Source organism: Phyllostomus hastatus, unplaced genomic scaffold (assembly GCF_019186645.2).
Source record: "Phyllostomus hastatus isolate PE091 unplaced genomic scaffold, TTU_PhHast_1.1 phas_contig_40, whole genome shotgun sequence".
NCBI lineage: Eukaryota > Metazoa > Chordata > Mammalia > Chiroptera > Phyllostomidae > Phyllostomus > Phyllostomus hastatus.
The window spans coordinates 72,992,967-73,014,933 of NW_025333872.1; the positions used below are offsets into that span (position 1 = coordinate 72,992,967).

A 21,967-nucleotide genomic window follows, 5' to 3' on the forward strand; every position below is an offset into this window, starting at 1 on the left:
TTTACTATAACTTGCTGGATATACTTCCTGCTTTGGAAAGGTGTCAATGTCTATTGGTACTGTCAATTAGTCTTTAAGAATGATGCAATAAATTAGGTAGCAGGCATTTTATATTTTAGTTAAATGATAAGGATGTCTCATAAGGCATTTTTTAAATTTATTGCATGATTACAGTTTCCATCCATACCTAATTTACTGTTTCTGATCATAGCTCATTTTGGTTGAGTCAAGGAAAAAATATTTAAACGAATAAGCCAATCATCCTTATTTTGAAATCTCATTCTACACTTGATGTTCTATAAGGATGAATTACTTGGAGTGATGACAGTGACTTGTTCAATGCTTGGAAACTGTTCATGTCTGCAACATAATAAATAATTTCATTCAAGGTCTAAAATAACTTTTAATAACATCACCTATCCAGCACTTTTTACTGGACAGCAGTGAAGACATAAAAAATACTTAATCATAAAAATATCCAAAATAAGGCCTGGCAATTATTTTTGTATCAGAATCTTGGAAAATATTTCACCAAGCATTTGGACAGGAAAGAGATGATATATGGGAAGCCAGTGATTGTGCATCACATTCTAGAAAGAGTAGTCTCATAAGTAAAGCCTTCTTGGCAGGGGCAGAAGAAGAAATATCCCCAGCAGTGGTGGATATAAGAATTAAGCTGAGCAATGAACGTGTGAGAAATACAAAGTGAAATCCAGCCAGTACTAGATCTGGGAATTTGGCAAGTTGCTGTGCACATGAGTTTGCCATGGAGTTGTAGATCTCAGAAGAACAGTAGTGCGGCATTAAGAAGAGTCAGGTGACAGACTAAGTATAGATACTGTGTGGTGACAAATTCAGACACAGAGAGGCGTGGTACCCACTTGGATAGCAAGTCAGTACCCACTCAGGAGACAAACCACACCAGTTATTTAAACAGGGAAAGTAGGATATAAAGACTTGTTAACCAGTAAAAGACGGTTCCTTGAAAAGTTACTGAAGTAGCAGATACAAAAGAAAAGCTACCAGCTAGCTTTAGGCTTACAGAGGGTGGACCATAAAGGAACCAAGGGCTAAGACAGGCCACACATTTCCCACTCCCCAACGCCACCAAGGCTGAGATTCGGATCTATTTGAAGAGAGGGTGGATACCACAGGACCACACAGCTTGCCTGTGGTAAAACAAACAATGACTAAACACTTGGCGGGGTTTGTGTGCAAGTGCTAGTCTAAGGAAGCTGCCCACCACTGCTGAGGGCTATGGGAATGACTTAGAAGCAGCCTGTCATGGTCAGAGCTATGTGTAAACCGAAGCTACTTAGAAATCTGGGAACAGTGGTCTTAGGAGCACATTTAGAATCATTCTGACCTTCTAGGCTCTCAGGATAAATAATATAATAATGATAACAATGAGAGTAACCCAGGACAGGAGTCTCTTCCCACCACTGAGGGTTTTTTGGTCTCTATAGCGCCCTCTGTTGATGAAGCTTAACATTCACCTACCAGGCCCTGGAGAAATGTCTATAGGTTCTTTTTTTTTTTTTAATATTTTATTGTTGTTCAATTACAGTTGTCTGCATTCCCCTCCAACTACTCCCCCCCACCCCAGCCAAACTGACCTCCCTCTCTTGCTTCCACCCTCCCCCTTGGTTTTGTTCATGTGTCCTTTATAGTTGTTTTTGAAAACCCTTCCCCCCATTATCCCCTCCTACCTCCCCCCTGGTTACTGTCAGATTGTTCTTAATTTCAATGCCTCTGGTTATATTTTGTTTGTTTTTTTCTTTGTTGATTATTTTCCAGTTAAAGGTGAGATCATATGGTATTTGTTATTCACTACCTGGCTTATTTCACTTAGCATAATGCTCTCTAGTTCCATCCATGCTGTTGCAAAGGGGAAGAGCTCCTCCTTTCTCTCTGCTGTGTAGGTTCTAACCTTAGCATCACAAATCAGGGCAAGGAAGAGTGAATTTAAAGCTCTGCAACAGTAGATTGATCATTGGCACAGCTGGTCTCTGAAAATCATTTATTTATTCCAAGATTCTAAATGGCATTTTAGACATACTCTTAGACATATGCTCCTATTACATTGCAAGGAGATATGAACTTTGTAAGTCAGGAACAGAAAAAATTTTAAAGAATATAAGAAAAACAGTCACATGGATGAGGAGAAACCAAAAAAGAGAGGAAATAAATCATTGAAAAGAAGCTAAACATGCAATAGTGTAATTAAAAGAAGCATTGGATATATACATACAAAAGAATTTTCCTGTGTAAAATAAGAGCTATAAAATAGAGAATCAAATTTAAGAGGCAAATAAGAAAATAACTGCTGAAGACATGAGGACATTACAGATCTGAGAGACAGAAGTGGGGAGGCATCACAGGGGATCCTGAAGAACAAAACTGGTCAATGAGAACAGAAGTAAATATCAAACATGAATTTGAAGAAATAACGCTGTGACCAGAAACAGCTTTTTATCAAACTGCAAAAACTCACCATGTCGCAGTAAATTAATTAAAAGAACTTCAAAATTAAAAAATTCCATTAAAATTCGTAATTACACAAATAAAGAGAAAATCATGTGTATATATAGTTACCAGCAAAGCACCTCAAATCAGGCTTGTCTGAAAAACGAAATGCCCAAAACAACACCCTACCTGTCTCTTCTCTAAATTCTCCCTGGCTTCCCCACATCTGGCTTGGTGCATCTTGTACGTTCTCATAGCATTTTGCACTTTCCTATTATATAATGTTATTCCATTATGTTCTATTTACATATTTACTTGTCTCCCTGCACTAAACTGTAAGGTATGTCTCTGTACAACTTAAGTGCTATGATATGAAAATGAGATGATAAAGTAAAATGACTTTGTTTTAAGTTCAGTCTTTGAAACATAAAAGGTTTGAAGAAAACCCATATCCAATTCCTCCTTGCCACAAAAAGGCAGAGGAAGTATATTTTCTTCCATATTCAATAGTGTTATGGTTGCTGGACACTCATATATTTTAGTAAATGCAGGAAGCAATTTTAGTGTTATGTTCACTGATGTTTCCCAAGCGACTAAACTGGAACAGTACAAAGCATATAATAGACACATGATTAATGTGTGTTTAATGGGAGCAAAGAAACATTAGAATTAAAATTTTAAGCTATTTCCCAGGAAATGGTGTTAATTGTTGCTGTTTTGGCCTCCTCCGTAGGCTTGTGACTGTAACACGGTGGGATCCTTGGATTTCCAGTGCAACGTAAACACGGGCCAGTGCAACTGTCATCCAAGGTTCTCTGGTGCCAAATGTACGGAGTGCAGGAGCGGTCACTGGAACCACCCTCACTGCACTCCCTGTGACTGCTTCCTGCCCGGGACTCAGGAGGCAACCTGTGATTCAGAGACTAAAAAATGCTCCTGTATCGATCGAACGGGGCAATGCACTTGTAAGGTATGTGCTGCCAAAATACATTGAGGAAAAACTTGCCTCAATTCTATTTTCATAGCTCAGTATTAACTTCATTCTGTATTCATTATTCCTGCGTCATTGGGCTAAACAAACAGAAAAACAAAAACTCACTGACAGACACAGAGATTTTATTGATGTATGTGCATTAGCATAGGGATAAGCACTGCTTTTTAAGAACTTATTTTTACCCAAAGCCTGATTTTTTTTCTAGTTGGTAGATGTGATATATTTTTAATGGTAAATTTTTCTTTACACAGCCACTTTTCTTAAACAAGAATAGTCTGGGAGGGGAAAGAAGACAGTTTTCTTAAGCAACAACAGAGAAAATCAGAGCTAAATAATAAGGCTTATAAAAAAAAACATTTCTCCTCAAATTAATCTGCAATCACTGTGCACTGAAAAATATATTTAATGCTGTGGAAGTTCTGTAAAATTTCATCACATATAAACACTGACATTTCAAACAGTGACTATGTGGGAATTTCAGCCTTCATTAATATTGTTAAACGATGTAGAAAAACAGCCCATTAAAAAGGATAAGAGAGATTTTTTTCCCCATCTTAGATGTATCTGAAAAATCAATTTCAGGGTAAATGCAATTAAGACTGGGTCACAGGTATCTTTTCAAGAAAAAGTCAATATGGAGAAGGACAGAAACACAGAAGGATGACATCCAGGGAGTGATTGCTAGAACAATCTTGAGAATTCAAGAAAAGGCAGCCTCTGCCACTCGGGTTCCTGAAACAAACCCAAAATACAAAGCTGCATTGTTACGTATCTTAATTATAACTACACATTATACTTGTTTATTTTATTTTTATTCAATCTTTTATGTTTCCATTACCATTTATATTTAATGCATATTATATGATTATACATACATTATATAATAGTAATTTTATAAATCTACATTTTAATATCTTGTCTTTTTACATCTATTTTTTTTGCATTACATCACTGTTTAGGAATTGATGTTTTTATTTTGCACTTTAAATTCTCATGACTCATACTGTTCACAGCAGAATAGTAGAAAATGTGCTGCTTAGATTTAAAAAACAATATACAATATCTTTGGTAATGTCCTTATGTATAAATAAGGCATATTTTACATTCACCCAATGTCAACGAGATTATCTACATGTACAATCTGAGATGTGAGTATGATACTCAGTGATCTTTTTTGGGTTTTTTTCCATTTTTAAAACGCATACCCCTGGTATTTATTCTCAAGTTTATTTCTTTCGTCACTTCACTGTTACGAACACTGAGGGACTCCCATCTTTCTTCAGGTGAATGTGGAAGGTGTCCACTGTGACAGGTGCCGGTCTGGCAAATTCGGACTCGATGCCAAGAACCCACTTGGCTGCAGCAGCTGCTATTGCTTTGGCGCCACTACTCAGTGCTCTGAAGCGGAAGGACTGATCCGCACAAGGGTGAGTGAGGACCTGCTGAGCCATGTAATGGTATAATGTTATCCCTGCTGGCGTCTTTTAGCTGGGCACTGAGGGCTGGGAGGAAATGGCAAAACATTTAAGCAACCTTTTCCCCTGTGCACATCTCAAAATGGTAAAGGGGCCGTGTGCCTTTAGAGGGTTGGAGTAAATGCCTTTTTTAATTTTCCTTAAAAACAGTTCATTTATTGTTATAAAGAAATAGATGCCAAGAGAGAAGGGGAAACCTTGCAAGGGACACTTGTGTGGGGATTGGAAGAAGCTGCATTCTGAAGAGTGAGGACTCCGGAGCATGAATCCTGATCTGTGCTAATGCAGTCATGAACACCAGGCTCCTTGCACACTTATTCCAGCCAGCCTTAGAGAATCATAGATTTTTAGGGTGGAAGCATGTTTATTTTTACTTACATTTTCCTTTAACTCTTCCTACATTTAAATGATACTTTTTGTCAATGTAAAAGTCTCTAATTTTCACAGATGTTGTGGTTTTCCCTGTGCCAGCAAGTCAGAAAGATTTACTCCCATGCCCTACTTGCTCACTAGGCTCTAGTTCTGTTTCTTGGGAAAACTGCTCATCAGAATGGGGATGGCACTGCAGGTAGACATGCTGTCCATAACTTGGTTTTAAAGGGGTGCCCCAAAGACTTGAACTCAACCTCCTGCTGTGATCCGATCCCTCGCAGGTGACTCTGACGCCGGAGCAGACCATTCTGCCCCTGGTGGATGAGGCCCTGCAGCACACAACTACCAAAGGCATTGATTTTCAAGATCCAGAGATTGTTGCCAACATGGATCGGGTGAGGCAAGATCTCCGTTTGGAACCTTTTTATTGGAAACTTCCAGAGCAATTTGAAGGAAAGAAGGTAAGGACAAGAACTTTGAAGTCACATGAGAACAAAGCAAAATATGTTTTAGAAATCACTCCATGTGGAGATCTATCTAACTCCTTGCCCCTCACTTTATTTTGTCAGTTGATGGCCTATGGTGGAAAACTCAAGTATACCATCTACTTTGAGGCAAGAGAAGAGACAGGTTTCTTTACATATAATCCTCAAGTTATCATTCGAGGTGGGACTCCAGCTCATGCTAGGGTTATCATCAGGCATATGGCTGCTCCTCTAATCGGCCAACTGACGAGGCATGAAATTGAAATGACAGAGGTAAGGTTACTAGTTGTTTGGTGTAAGTATGCCAATGGGTTTACACTCAGTTTCACCAAAGTCATTCATTTTCTTGTTAACAGAAAGAGTGGAAATATTATGGTGATGATCCTCGAGTCAGTAGAACTGTGACCCGTGAAGACTTCTTGAATGTACTCTATGATATCCATTATATTCTTATCAAGGCTACATATGGAAATGTGATGAGACAAAGCAGGTAAACGCTGATAGAAAATACCCAAGTTAAGTTCTTATTCTAGAGTCTACAGGGAAGATCAGTAAGACATCAGGCAAGAAAAATTTAGAAGTGTTTGGGAGCATGTGGAGAGAAGACAAATCAAAGATGGCTTCTAGGTCACCTGGTGGAAGTTATTGCCATTTCCCCCAAAAGGAAAATAGGTTGAGAAGTAAGTTTAAGGGGCGAAAATGGTGAACTGACCTTTGACTCAGTGAGTTTTAGATACCAGTCAGAACTTCAGGAGATGATGTCCGATAGGGTAGAGATAATTAGCTGTGGTGCTATAAATAGGTTGCAAGACAGCTTTGAAAATAAGCCCCTTACACCCTCAGGGCCACCAGGCAGAGAGAAGTCGGCCCCAACTTTTTCACCCACATGCATTGTCATCTGTTCAGTTCACCCCAGTGCACCATACAATGCTGTCATTTTCCTGTGCATCATGATGTGAAAAGACTGGGAATCACAGCAAACAGAAAAGAGCACAGGAGAACAACAAAAATAAATACTGGAAGCCAGAGGATATGAATACTGTAAGGAACTGTTTTAATATGACACAAAGTATCCATTAAAATGAGACTTTCTGCCCCTGACTGGCGTAGCTCAGTGGATTGAGCTTGGGCTGCGAACCAAAGCATCGCAGGTTCGATTCCCAGTTAGGGCACATGCTTGGCTTGCAGGCCATGGCCCCCAGCAACCACACATTGATGTTTCTCTCTCTCTCTTTCTCCCGCCCTTCCCTCTCTAAAAATAAGTAAATAAAATCTTTTAAAAAATGAGACTTTCTGACATTGACACTTAGGATCACACTGGTGACATTCTTTTTGCCAGTTTTAGTGCACTTTTTTGGAAGAAATAGTCTCAACATTTTGAGGAATAAGCGGGACACATTGAACCTAATATTGTAAGTACAGACTAGTGTTTTCCATGAACATAACTATAAAAGGGAGGAATGAAATAATCTCAAAGTTCAAGGGATGATGGTTAAATCTCAAAGAGGAGTAAGCGTGTTTACATACAATGGGGAAAGAAGTCAATAGCAAGGAATGAATACATTTAAAAATCATGGAATAAAGAGAGGGCAAATAGTGGAGACGCCGTGAGGCTTGAACATCATGAGCACACGTAGTCAAGTTCCCTGAGTGGAAGGGGCAACGTGCCCGATGAGATAAAGTGAGGGGTCACACAGAGGTTTTTATACGGTGGAGGCAGAAAGTTGAGCTGAGTTCATACACGTATTCTCAATTTCTCTGGCATTTCATTTTCTCTATTATGTCCTGTAAGAATAAGAAATCGATAGATATTTGAAAGCAGTCTTGTATAATGAATTTGTAGACCAGTCCAGAGAGAGAAAACAAAAAAATTATGTAACCTCTCATGGCAAACCAATGAATATAAAAATACAACATTTCCAATGTTTACACTGTGCTAACCCTATAACAGAACTCCTTGTCTTTCATGCAGAAGATCTGTATTGCTTTTCTGATTATACCAAAAGCAAAAGGATAAATCAAGGGCCAACATTCACTTTCAAATCTGTATTCCTTCGGTTGTCCTTTCATAGCTTGTGCTTCTACCAAGAGATTATTTTATGTGAAATAATACAAAACATGTACCAAATATATACTGTCAGCTACCTTGTTAATTAATTTAAGTGTCAAATAAATGTAAATTAGATGGTAGAAGCTGAAGCAGGTTCACAGTCATAGAAGATAGCAAAGGACTTTGTGAGTGTGCAAATTAACTTGCAAGCTGTTCTGTGCTGCAGTAAAAGAGCGTGGTGGCGCACGGAACCCTTGTTAGCAGAACTGACAGTGCTGCCCTGCATTTTTCATTTTACTTTCTTTGGCTCTCTCACACAGGTCCCATCTTCCTATGCTGTGGGCATGTCTTTTTTCCTCATAAGTCTCTTTCCCTTATGACCTTATTTCACATTCCTCACTAAATAATATTTTTTGGCTTACAAGATCATTTTTTTTGAAACTTCAAAATAAATAAAGACCACTTTTCCTCTAGGTTCAGTAAAAATGAGAGTCATCATCTGGCACCAATAAGGACAAGTAAAGCAGGGGATTAGCCCTTGATTTTCTAAGACAGTGGAATTGTGACAAAGTAAAAAAATAATTTTGACTCTGGCCCCCAAAGTAGCAAAGACAAAACCCCGCAGGTTCACTCAGTTGCAAACTGAAGTAGTGTCAGAAGCAGAGAGTTGAACTTATTACACGTGTGGTTTAAGATTCAGATTTTGTACATATTTTCAATGCTGAATTTTTTCTCTGCTTTTGTCTTCTCTTACATTTATTTGAAGGATATAACAACTTTGTATTTCTGTTTTCATTTGAATAAAAGCTTGAATTTAGCTAAATCCCTGATTCAGGAAAATCAGTTACTCTCTAACCTCCTGAGAAAAAAGCCATGTATTATAGAAACATCCACTGTTGACCCCATTCAAGTTTCACTTGGTTTTTTTAAATACTCACAAGTCGGTTGTGTACAAGCATGTGCAAGGAGAGGAAAGACTCTGCTGGTAAATTCACAGGTTATAAAACACCACGAGATGCCAGCGGGGCTGCCTTGTCCACAAACACCAAGCTACCTTTCCATCTCCACAGAGAACCCCGGGGAATCTAAAGATAGAGTCGTTCTCGTAGGAGGGGAAGGGTTTGCAGGTCACAACTGCTCTGTTCAAACTCTGAATTTGAATTGAACGTGTGTTTCACAAAAGCTGACTGATCCCCAGACTGCAGATTCCAATGCTGGCGAAGTCAAAATGTGCACTCATAACTCAGTGTCAATAAAACTTATTTATACCTGCTATAAAGTTTATGATTCAAGCTGCTTAAGCCACCAGAGGTGCCTTTTATTGAAGCAAAACTGTTCACTGTCTCATTTAGATGTTTATTTTCAGAACATTTCATGTTATTAGTCATGAAATAGTCTGAGTTTATGAACTGTATATATTTTTATGCATAATTCCAAATTAATGAAAAGGGTAGCAATGTTTTTGCTGTGATTTTTTTTCAATTATAAGGACCTTTCCACCAATAGGAAGCATGAGTTAAGTTACTTGAAGGATTTATTTAATAAAGTTAAATAAAATACTGATTTGAAAATACTTCATCATCAGAAGATCAATATTATTCGATTATGCTCAATCATTGTTTTCTAGATGGTTTTCTGACATTTTAGAAGGACATTCAGAAACTCAAGGGGAAGATATCAGCGTCAGTTGTAAAGGAAAAGCTGTTTCACCAGTGACTGTAGGAGCGGTTCTAACGGGGAAGAACCATGGCTGTCTGTCTGAAAATCTATTAACTGGCCAGGTCTACCTGAAGCCACTCTCATTTTAAAAGTTGAGGGGGCGGGATCTTTATAATAACTTCTCAACAGGATATCAGACATCTAACTTACTAAACTCCTTTTGATTTATGTAAATATTTTGCAAATGTATAATCTCAACCTTTGAGAAAACAAAGATGCAAGAATCAGGTGTAGTGCATAAGTTCCTAAATTTTAGACAGCTTCAAAGCAACAGAATGACAAAAACCTGAGGGCACTCTTGTTGTAGGATTGACTGTTTGCTAGGTGATCTTACCTACTGCATGGTGATCTAATTGTATGTTTGCTGTGCCCAGCATTTCCGAAATCTCAATGGAAGTCGCTGAACAAGGACGGGTAACAGCAGTGACTCCTGCAGCTCGCTTGATCGAAAAATGTGATTGTCCTCCGGGCTACTCTGGTCTGTCCTGTGAGGTAAGCTGGTCCCTGCCTACCTGCTTAAGCCCAGCTCTCTTACCTGACCAAACAGAAATGCTCTCAGCTGCTGCAGTCATTACTTCCATGCCTACTCTCACCCTATTTTACTTGATCTTCCTTTCACAGTGAGAGACACAGTAAGAGGAGGAGGATGCTGTTCTTACCTAGGAGTAGGAGTCGCATCTGAAGGGAAATATTTTATAAACCTTTAAAAATCTGTAAAAATATGGAGCAGTCAGAAAATAATGTTTTCATAAGGCCCATTTATTACATCTGGTTTATTTTCCTGCCATTTCTTCTGACCCATTAGAGATACTGAAGCTGCAGTAGGTTAGTATTGTTATGAGTGGACTAAGTAGTTATCAATCTGTGTATTGATTTATACACAAATAATTTTATACATCTTCTTTTGTAAATAGGATTTGAGAAGCCATGTGATGCCACCAGGTTAAAAGTGAAGTACAGCTTAAAAGTGATAAATGCAAACCCCTTGAGAGGTGGCACAGTGCAATGAAAAGGAAAAATGGGTTGGCTCTGGTGAATCCTGCCTCGCTGCACCACCTGGGCAGGGCCTTTGCTCTCTTTGTCTCCAGACCCCAGCTTGTTGACCTGCACGGTCATCATGGGGATTCATATAAATGAGAACATAAGTGTGAAAGCCCCATTGTCAACTGAAGTGTCATTCAACTTAGTAACCTCACTGGGATTCCAGGTTTTTCAGAGGACAATTTCCTAAGAATAACTGCAAATTTCTTGTGAAACATCCCTGGAATAATGTTATAGCTTTGCTTGTGACTGTTCTGAAGGACAATAGTCATTTGAATGCGTCCATTTGGTCCAATAACATCAAATAAGCCATCTCATTATTAAATAAGAACCCCTACATACACATATATACAAATATATGTATATATATATTTGATACAAATATATATGTACATATATATGTATTTGTGTATATATGTATTTGTACACATACCAGTAAGTATATATACTGCACTTATATATACAACCCACCCAAATACACATATGCACATACAGTGTATATGTGAAAAAGGAGATAGTGAGCATGGTACATATGAAATATGCTATGTTTCCCATCAGTGGGTAAGATTTAAAGGTAGAGACAGAAAGAACTTGGGATTTTTCTAGAAAAGAAGTGAATTTATTTTTTTTTAATTTATTTTTTTATCTTAAGAAGTATTTGGCTATATTTCTGACTCACTGTGTAACCTTAGTCAATTCCTTAATTGCTATGGGCCTTAGTGGTTATATAGTTAGCCAATTAAAAAAAATAGTGATTGTCTTTTGAGGGTCTAAAATTTTCTGATTCTGCAATATTATTTTGCTATTCAGTAAGTAGTCAAGATTGACTTATAAATATCTTATAGAGAAAGTTACTCCAGCTGTATTTTTTCTACATTTATATAAAATAATACTACTGTTTACTTATGAATGAAAATGTTAGTGGAATAGCAAATTATTTTAATTAGTCTACCTTCATTCCGTATTTTAAATGTTAAAATCTCTCCTTATTGTGATCAGTAGGTTTTTAAAATAGTATGTTCTAAAACATGCTTTCCCATTATGCTTAATAATTTTCTATCATTATATGAAAATATACATTAACACAAATGAAGCAAATGATAAATTAAGAAAATCAAGAAAAACTAGGAATACATGCAAATTACCACCAGCATTGGCGGCTCCACCTACTCGTCATGAATTTCACTTGTGCTCCTATTTGCAGACAATGAGTGCAGTAATATCTGAGTGGAGAGATTATGGGGATAAAGGCCTATCTCTCATAAGAAGGTACCTGAGGTGCTCTCCACAACCCATTGCTTTTAATCTGTTATATATCTTATTTATAATTCATCTTGATTCAAAAGTGTAATTGCCCAGGCATAAAATCTAATCATCAAAGCAAGAGCTAAGGACAGGTTGTAAAGAACATACCCCATATCAGGAACATATGCTTTGGGTCATGAATACACAAAACAATTCCTTTACCATATTTTTGCCAAATGTGTGCTGTTCTAGAGATGTCTGCAATTATGAGATTTTCATTTCATGTTTTTTTACCCAAGATATGATGCAAACAAACAAAATGAAGTGTTCGTCATCAGTGAAAATATAGCTATGTGGGAAGACGTTTAGCCTTGGCCTATTACCTGAGGTGTTAGGACATTGCAGCCTGTTCATTGAAAATGTCAGTTCTAGAAATGCCTCCTTATTACAATTTATGATTTGAAGCAGAGACCATATTACCTTTAGAAGTGAAATAAAGGGCACAGTTTCCTCACCACACAAATTGGTGTGGGAGACATTGAATTTAACATACTTAATATCTAAGCTACTTCTCAACATCCTCTCAGTTAACATGGCTGCCTAAACTGACCTAAACTCAGGTTAGGTTGTGTGGAGGAATGGAAAATATTCACCACTGAATAGGTTGTTCTCAGAAATAGGATTATGGAAAACGGAAATGTGTAGGTCATCTTTTGATCATTTCATCCTCTTTCCCCTCCCCCAGGTTTGATAGGATGTTTGTCTCACAGCTAAATTAGCTGATGTCTCACTTAGAAGCTGTCACTTTTGTCTAGTAAAACTATTGCTTTTAAACCCCCAACAGTTTATACCTATGCTCAGCTCATTAAATTCAGAAGACAAAACAGTGAACACAGACTTTTCTTTTCACACATGCACAACTCTTCGGATAACTTTATCATTTCTGTTGCACATGGAAGATCCAAAGACGGTGCAGGTACATAAAATATTGAGAAATGGTGTGGATAAATGACCTACATTGTAATTTTGTTTCCCAGTGCAACTTAGAACAACCACTGTTGCCTTTATTCTTAATATATTCTCAATGACTATATTTTAAAAATTATCTGGGATAGAGGTACCCCTCTTGATTTATTATATGTTAAGCACTAAGGATACATTTATCTCATTTAATCCTCATAACAACCCTATAAAAATGAATTAATTACCCTTTATCAAGTGCTTACTATCTCCCTCACAATGTCAAGCGTATTTCCTAATACACTCACACCAACATCACTCACTCTGTGATGTGCTCCCCATTTGACAGGTGAGGAAATGGAAGCCCAGGCACTTTGAGAAACCTGTCCATGATCCACAGCTAGAAAGCAGCAAAACTGCAATTTGAACCTAGACATGTCTATTTCAGAACACCCAGACATACAAGCATTTATAGATCCCACAGCTAGAAAACAGCAAAATTGCAATTTGAACCTAGATGTGTCTGTTTCAGAACACCCAGACATATGAGCATTTATATCCACCTATTACACTGTACAACACCCTTATATTCCAGGTGAGAAAAGTGAGGCCCACCGTATTCAAAATGTGCACAAAAGCATGCATAGTAAGTGGTAAACAAGAATTAAACTCAGGATTGCCTGATTGTAAAACCCCTGTAAACATACAAGATAGTGCTTTTATGTTCAATGGTACAAGTAATCTATTCGTGTTGTCACGCTCTTGTGGAGAGAAGGGGGTGTTTTGCGGACGTCTGCTCCTGCAGCACACTGGCTCGTCACCGTGTTTGTCTCATGTTCCCTTCTGTCCACCCTCCCACATATTTGAGGGAACTTGATTCTAACATTCTGGTGAGATATCATATTATGAAAATTAATTAAATATGGAAAGGGAGCAGAAGAAAATTGAGGGATGAATAATTTTAGCATAAGGAAACTTTGAAAGAGTTTGAATTAGAAAAAAAGATAAAAATTAGAACGGTGTTTGTTTATTTGCTTTTCTTGAATTCTCAGTTTTGTTCCACAAAGGATTTTAGACAGGATTTTACAAAGTACTTGAACATAAATAAAAAAGAAAAAAGAAAGAATAAATAAAATAGAATAAAGAGTAGCTGTTATCATTCCTCTTTTGTTCCCAACTCAAATGTAATTATTCTCATGAATTTTTCCCAGTCCACTGAGTCTGCTATTGGAAAACACCCTCAAAAAAAGTTTTCTAAATGGAAAGAATAAATACAAAGAGGATTCAGGAAACAAGGGGATTAAACAGACATAAATATGCCCCATTCCTTTAAAAAGTGTGTTTTAAAGTTTCTAACTATTGCATCATAGAAGTCTTTTTTCTTTTTAAAATATATTTTATTGATTATGCTATTACAATTGTCCCATTTTTTCTCCATTTTATTCCCCTCCACCCTGCACCCCCTCCCACCATTATTCCCCCACCTTAGTTCATGTCTATGGGTCTACGTATAAGTTCTTTGGCTTCTCCATTTCCCATACTATTCTTAACCTCCCCCTGTCTATATTGTACCTACCATTTATGCTTCTTATTCCCTGTACCTTTTCCCCCATTCTCCCACCTCCCTCTCCCCACTGATAACCCTCCATGTGATCTTCTTTGATCACTCTTAGAAATCTAATCTGTAAGGAAACAAAATTAATCTAGCATGTTAGAACTGAATGAAACTTCAGAAACCATCTGGAGCCATATACCTGCTCACATGTGGGATGAGGGAACTATGTCTTAATGACCCCACAAGACTTGCCTGTGTCCCAGACAAACTACCTTGTTGAGGCAGGGCTTCCACGTTCATTCGTGTTGCACTACCAGAGTCTGCATGCCCTTTAAAGACTCACAGAGGAGGAACATGCAGGCAAGTCCCAATCCGAGCTACTTATTACACCTTCCTAAGAGTTTTAAAACAAACCCTGACCCTGCTCTGTAGCAATTAAATTTGAACCTCTGGAGGTGAAGCCAGGCATCAGTATTTAAAACTTCTCAGATGATTCTCTGTTCAGCCAAGGTTAAGAACCATCTGGATAGGTCTGGAAGGTTCTCCACAGAGGTCTGACTTGGGCTCCCAGTACGGGTCCTACTGTTTTTCCAGGGAGAGCCACAGTAAGAGGGGAAATTGAGTGTGTGTTACAGTAAAGCTTAACAGTGGCACTCATTTTAGAATTTTAGTCTATAGTATTGAATATCATATGATTCTTCAATGAAAGTGCTCCTTTGTTTTTTTTTTGTAGGACATGTCTTAAAATTTTGCTTGAGATATACAGTGGGGCAAAGGACTTTCCATCTGTGATTTTCACACACACACACACACACACACACACACACACACACCAAACAAATATACCAGTAAAATAATAATTACACAGGTGTCCAAGGATGAAATCCATGTAAAGAAAATCCAATTTTATCTTACAGTCAGCATGCTAAAGAATTGGAACAATCCACACTGTAGTATTTTTAAACACATCTTGAAGTGTTTCTTCCATTATGCTTAAATGAATTCCTCAGCCATAATTTCAAGACTTTCTTTGGTAAAAAATGGAAAAATCAATCTTGATTTTTAATGATATGAATAAACTTATTAAAATATATCATTACATCCACCATAAGACAAGAAGACAAGTGAGGCTCAAAATATTTGGAATACTATTCCTGGTTTTATTAGCTTGCTCAAAGCTGAGACATTATTAAATCTCATTAGAATTTTTTTATAGGCTGTGATAAAAGCACAGACTCTTAAGTGCTTAATTGAGGTTCTTTCACATTGTCTGAACCAAAATAAACAAGGAGCGCTGACTATTGATCTTTTTCTCTTTGTAAGGAGCTTCTTTGCATATTCCACTAGGGAGGATGGGGTTCAGAACCCAAAGGATGCAGAGGCATTAAGAAGTTCCTAATCCATTTTTTCCCCCTGCTTATTCAGCAACCACTTTTCTTTCAACAATGGGAGCGAGATAGCCTGTGAAAAAAAATCCTACAAAGCCACAGTGATAAAACAGTCCCTTTGTAATCTTCAGTGGTACCTGAACAACGACCTCTTACTCATAAATCAGAGTCTGATAAAGAGAGCAGCTTTACATATGAAGCCCGAGCCCAGGACAGAAGACTGCTCTCATTCTCCAGAGAAAAGAAGAGCTGTGGGCTTCCTTCCAGAAAGTCAGATGGTTTTGATACATTTACGTAATAAACTCGAATGAGGATGAAGTCTTCATTTTGCATATGTCAGCTTTGCCAGCAGTTTTCTGTTTGCTCTCAGATTTTTATTGCAAAATAAAAAAAAAGATTAGGGAAAGATACATTTTATTAGTGGCCTAATATTTCCAAGACATGTAGAGCTTTTATTATTTTGAATTTCTTACTATGATAGCCTTTAAATTATACCAATATAAATACTGCAACCATGACACCTTTTTATTTATTTGATTTTTCTGAGTCTTTTTGGATACTTGCTAGTTATCCATCAAGCACAATAGAAGCAGATTTTAGGTTATAAAAATATTGGAATTCTCTCTTCATAGAACAGTTTTATTTAAAAACAAATCTCTTAAGAAAAAGAGGACTATTGGAAGCATTTTCAGGCTGGGTGATATATGCAAGTGACCACTTTCCTTCCCTAAAATATGATGACACAGATGCTGCCTGTGCACTCTAGGGACCAGGCAGAACCGCACGTCAGGAATCAAAATAGCCGCTTGTGTTTGGAAGTCATGTTGCCTTTAATGCAGGTGAGGGGGGAAGGAGTCCTTTTTAACCACACCGAGAACCCAAGTATTGCTAAAGCAAGGTTTCCACGTTGGTTGTTCTAATTGACTTCTTTTTCTTTCAGACATGCATACCAGGATTTTATCGACTGCGTTCCGGGCCAGGCGGCCGCACCCCTGGGCCAACTCTGGGCACCTGTGTTCCATGTCAGTGTCATGGACACAGCAGCCTCTGTGACCCTGAAACCTCCATCTGCCAGGTATTCACTGGAGCTTTTCTTGAACAAGGTCTGGGTGTTCACTTCTCTTTACACGTGCTCAGACACCGTGAGCAGAGGCCAGCTGACCTGCAAGGCACGCGCGTGTGTGTGAAATAAAACATGCAGGAAAAAATGGCATGATTTTTTTTATCAGATTACACACTTTTAAAAGTAATTTAAAAATGATAATTGGGAAAACTACTACTCAGGTCAAAATACAAAATATTAACAGCATCTTAGAATAACAATGAAGGATACCACTATTTATGTAAAAATCACACAAGGGTTTTTTCTGATTATAAACAAAAATAAGTATTTTATGAGAAATTTGAAAATTATAGAGAAGTATTAAGAAAAAATTAAAGTCATCCAAAATTCAACTTAAGATAAACATTTTATGCGTTAGGTATTTCCTATCAATTTTATGTATGTGTTCATAAATACGATTTATATAATACCATAGGTACAGTTTTATATTGTTTTTTAATGTATACATTGTAAGCATATTATATTACTAGATATTCTGTAAAGTCTTTACAATCTTTAATAGGATATTCCATAATTTAACCATTTCCCTTAGAATTCCAGCTACTCTTATTAGGTGGTTATTTTGGTATGTTCCTACTGGTGGGTGAAATGGCACCAGGTGTTAGACCAGTGAAGTTGGATCGGTACATGAGTTCCAGCTAAGAAAGAATTCAGAGGCAAGACTCAAACTATAAGAGACAGTTTATTTTGAGAGCCATAGAGGTAGAAAAAGGAGCCATAGAAGAAATAGGCTCAGGAAACAAGTTGCAGAGACAAAAGAAAGGTCCTTGGTGCTTGGAAGAAAGGGAGAGGCAAGGAAAACGAGGTTGCATAAAGGTGTGGGCATGCTAGAGCATAGCTGAGTCCTCAGTCCTAAGGGCTTTTAGGGTGGTGATTTTAGGGAAGGTCTCAGGGGAGGTTCTCAATGGAATATTCATCAGCTTTCCAGGTGTTTCCTTTCAGGGTCATGGTCTCCACTGATTGTTCAGTGCCAAGCATGGGGTTCTGATGTCAGCCATGGTGTCACTTGGCTAATTTTGTTGCTTTTCTAGGCCTGGAGCTGAAACACAACTAAGGCCCAGCTGTATTTGATGCATGTCAACTTCATTGTCCTGGGGTCTTAATGCTTAAAGGCTACTTTTCAGCCCCTTTGTTCCATCCCCCTCTAAGGAAGTCTAACTCACATGACTAGCAACATATCCAGGAGGAAGGTCAGGGAAGGGTCTGAACTGCCTGACCAGCAATATAAAAGGGCAGGGAGGTTAAACCGCATGACCAGCAAGCAATACGCTAGAGGAGGAAAGGTTACCCTGGGGTAAGGTCCTTGTTCTCCCAGTTTTGCCCATTGCTAGGCATATCAATGCCAACCTCTCTCTCTCTCTCTCTTTCTCTGTATGTCTCTGAAATCAATAAAAGCATATTCTCAGGTGAGGATTAAAAATAAAAATGATTTCTTTTTAAAATCAAGTTGGCTATTAAATATATCATATGCTTATTTGTGAGGAATGTAGAGGAAGTTAAGATATGTTTAAGATATGATTATATATACTTTTTGTCTTACATAGAATAATGAGTGATAATATTGACTAGATTATATTAACCATCCTTGAATTCCTAAAATAATTACTTCTTGATTTCAGTGTAGTATTGTTTTGCTGGTCTGCTAACTTGTAAAATTAAATAGATAATATTAGGAGAGGGGTTAATTTATACATTATTTTTTTATTAATGAGAATAAGCTTTCATGAACCTACAGAAAACAACACTGAGGGCAAACTTGGAGAAGCCAGACAAGAATTCTAATACCATCTCTATCACTTTTATTTTTCCTGTATTTTTATGCATTATATTAGGTGATATTGGTTAATAAAATTATATATGTTTCAAATGTACAATTCTATGACACATCATCTGTATATTTCATTGTGAGTTTACCACACAAAGTCAAGTATACATTCTTAAGTGAAAATTAAATGTATTTCTTTTTCCTATCTTCAATCTTCACAGTTATTCAATCTTCACAGTTATTTTTAACAGAGGCATATATACTTTATGTGATTGATTTAGAATAATTCATACAGGACACACTTTAATTTTATGTTTTAGGATACAAGTTGTTGTGTATCTGCTGTGGTTTTTGGACCAGTTGGCTGTTTTAGCTGCATCTGTGCCTTAAGAATCTTAAGTACTGATCTGTTTTCTGAGATAACCCTGGATGAAGTGAAAAATAAATACATATGTGCATCAGATATGCACAGCTTGTATAAACTGTTGTGCTCTGATTTATTATATGTTACTTCAAGGAACTTATAACTTTTGAATTTAGACAACTTTGTTTATCTTTGAAACAGCCCCTTGAGGCAAATAGGAAATAACTATTACTACTTCGATACTATGACTGAGGAAACTAAAGCATGCTGATTTCTATAGTGGTGTGGATCCCAGTTTAACATCATATCCATTGCACAATACAGTGCCCTGTGCTCCGGTACAGTGGTCATAAACATGACTCTGGGGTCACTGCCTTCATTCAAATCCTTGCTTCATCTCTTGTGGGCTGTGGAAGCACAGGCCATTTATATAACCTAATTGGGGTCTTAGTTTTTTCATTTATTAAATGAAGATAATAATGGTGCTTAGTCATGAAGTTTTTATAAAGATTCAGTGGAGTACTTAGCACATGGTAAGCTCCACAGAAGTGATTGTAATAATGATACATATGATGATGATAAAGATAATAATTATTAGTATACATTTTATCTACAATTTATAGTCTAAGAATCAATAAGATGATAATTAATCAAAACAGGTAAAAATTATTATCTCCTGCTACATCTTTTCACTTATCTATTTTTTCCTTTATACCTTTCTTCAAGAATATGGGGTAGAGAAGAAACAAAACTAGAGAAAACTTTACAGACTATTTCAAATGCTAAAGAAAATGCACATGATTTTGTAACTATTCTCTTTATAATTCATAATGACACAAGAGAGGTGGTGCTTCATCCTAGACATTAGTAAATCCTACACATAGCCATGTTATTATTAATAGCTCAGTGACTATTGCCTCTTAAGGAAAATTTTCTTCAGAAGGGAAGAGTAAAATGTTAGTGATTCTGAACTCCAAGAGAGGAAAGGAAGAGAAAATAAGTGAATTAACACTAATTAGTGCACACACAGACATAATAGGTAGGTAGATAGACAGATAGACAAACAGACAGATAGATTTTCAGAATTTATATATAACACATCTATTTATCTTTGTATCTGTCTTTCTATCTCTCTATTTCTCTACACACATATAGTCTCATTTAACTATCCATGGTCAGTGTTTTTCCTGTATTTCACACCTGGAATATCAAAGTCTCAGCTAGCTGAAGTAACTTTCTCAAGACCAAATAGTTTGTGAAAGTATATTTTTACTCTATTACAACTCATTTTAAAATGCAAAGAAAAACCAGTCTACATTATTGATGTGCCCTGCTCTCTTAAATGTTATCAGTATCTGTGGTTAAGCAATTAGCCCTATCTGGAGTAAATAGATTCATAATAGAATCTACTGTGGTTAAGTAAACCCAGTCTTATTTAGTCTGTCTAACAACCTCACCAAAATAGGGATTATTGGCATTTTATTACAACCCCGAAGATTAATGCTGAGGAAATTTAAGTAGCCTGTGGAGTCTTGGTTAAAATATATTAGAATCAGGTTTGAAATCCACTATAAAATGCTACTACATGCTCTCAGCTAATTAAATGAGTTTGACTTTGAAGACCCAGGTGACTTATATCCTAGAGTACTGATAGAATCTACAAATATGATTAAAAGCCATCTATGAAAAATATTTGCAAAACTATGAAAATGTAAAATTTGTCACAGGATAAAAACAAGCTAAATGCCGTTCCAGATTTTATAAATGAAAGTGGAAACAGACTGAATTTCATCTCCAGTAAGATTTAAGAATTGCTTCCTTAACCAATATCTGTCAAGTGTGGGAAAATAAACAGTGCTCAGCAGGAAGCAGAATACGTTCCCTCAAAATAGAACATATCGAACTAATTGCAAGGGTTACTGTGTATATAATATCTGAGACTGTTGTTTCCCGAATCCCATTATAATATCAAATTCATCAGAAAGTGTGATACAACATACATCAAATTCAGCAGAAACAATGACAGCTACCATGTGTCCAGCCCTATGTATGTTCCAGGACCAATGCTGGCTACTGTACATAGATTTTTCTCAGTTGTCCTTACAATCAGTTTATGAGGATTGTTCCTTCGTTCACAGTTGATGAGCTGATGATGAGACAAACTAAATAATTTGCTCAAGTAATAAGTTGGTAAGGGTCAGATTCAAACTGGTATGTTTACATAGGTATTAACAGAATGTTTGCGATATCTTCTCAAAAGGATAAAAGTACGAGCCAGATGGTAATCAGTTAACAGGTGTGATGGGTGTAGCAGGTGCAGAACAGCGTGGCCTGGGATAGTCCCTAGAGGTGTCCCCAGTGATGAAGCACAGGCTTCGTGCTTGACCCTGTCGTGTACACAGTCTGCATCAGTGATCTGGATGAGGTCTATCAAATATTCAGAGGATATAAAGTTGGAAGTATTATCTGATGTGTTGGGTGGTCAATAATTAAAAAGAGCCTGACGGGTGAAACTGTAAGATGAAATTAATTTAAAAAGGTTTTGAACTGAGGCAGGTTTACTTGTCTGTTCATTTTTGAGGTATTTGTTAATATTTCCAATTTACAGACGCTGTGGTAGGTGCTAGGAATATGAAGATGAGAAATGCTTGGGACTTGCTGTCTGGGAGCTTATAGTCTCATGTTTAAGGAAAAGAACAGAGGCAATGACACATAATAGCAATTCCTATGAAATAGAAGTTTTTACTTGACTACAGATTCATTTCTATAAATCCAGGTCAAGGGAGGAAATACATTCAATAGATTTGCAAATCATGGGAAGAGACTTATAATCTCTATTTTAAGAGAAATCCTGAGTAATCAGGATTGTAAAGTGTTTAGCTTCAAAAAAAAGATATTTAGCTTGAAAAAAGATTTAGGAAGTAATAGTATTGTTTAGATATTTAAGGACGTTCGTTCACTGAGA

General features: G+C 37.1%; 1 protein-coding gene across 5 annotated transcripts in view; it reads left to right on the top strand.

The window, feature by feature from the left end:
• LAMA2 (laminin subunit alpha 2) overlaps positions 1–21,967 on the top strand; it is a 517,841-nt gene that overhangs the window by 341,386 nt on the left and 154,488 nt on the right. For all 5 annotated transcript variants that reach the window (XM_045842659.1, XM_045842661.1, XM_045842662.1 and 2 more), the window contains 7 exons: positions 3,200–3,436; positions 4,744–4,887; positions 5,589–5,768; positions 5,877–6,065; positions 6,149–6,282; positions 9,936–10,053; positions 16,691–16,825. In XM_045842659.1, coding sequence (XP_045698615.1) covers positions 3,200–3,436; positions 4,744–4,887; positions 5,589–5,768; positions 5,877–6,065; positions 6,149–6,282; positions 9,936–10,053; positions 16,691–16,825 — 1,137 coding nt within the window. The remainder of the gene's footprint in view (positions 1–3,199; positions 3,437–4,743; positions 4,888–5,588; positions 5,769–5,876; positions 6,066–6,148; positions 6,283–9,935; positions 10,054–16,690; positions 16,826–21,967) is intronic.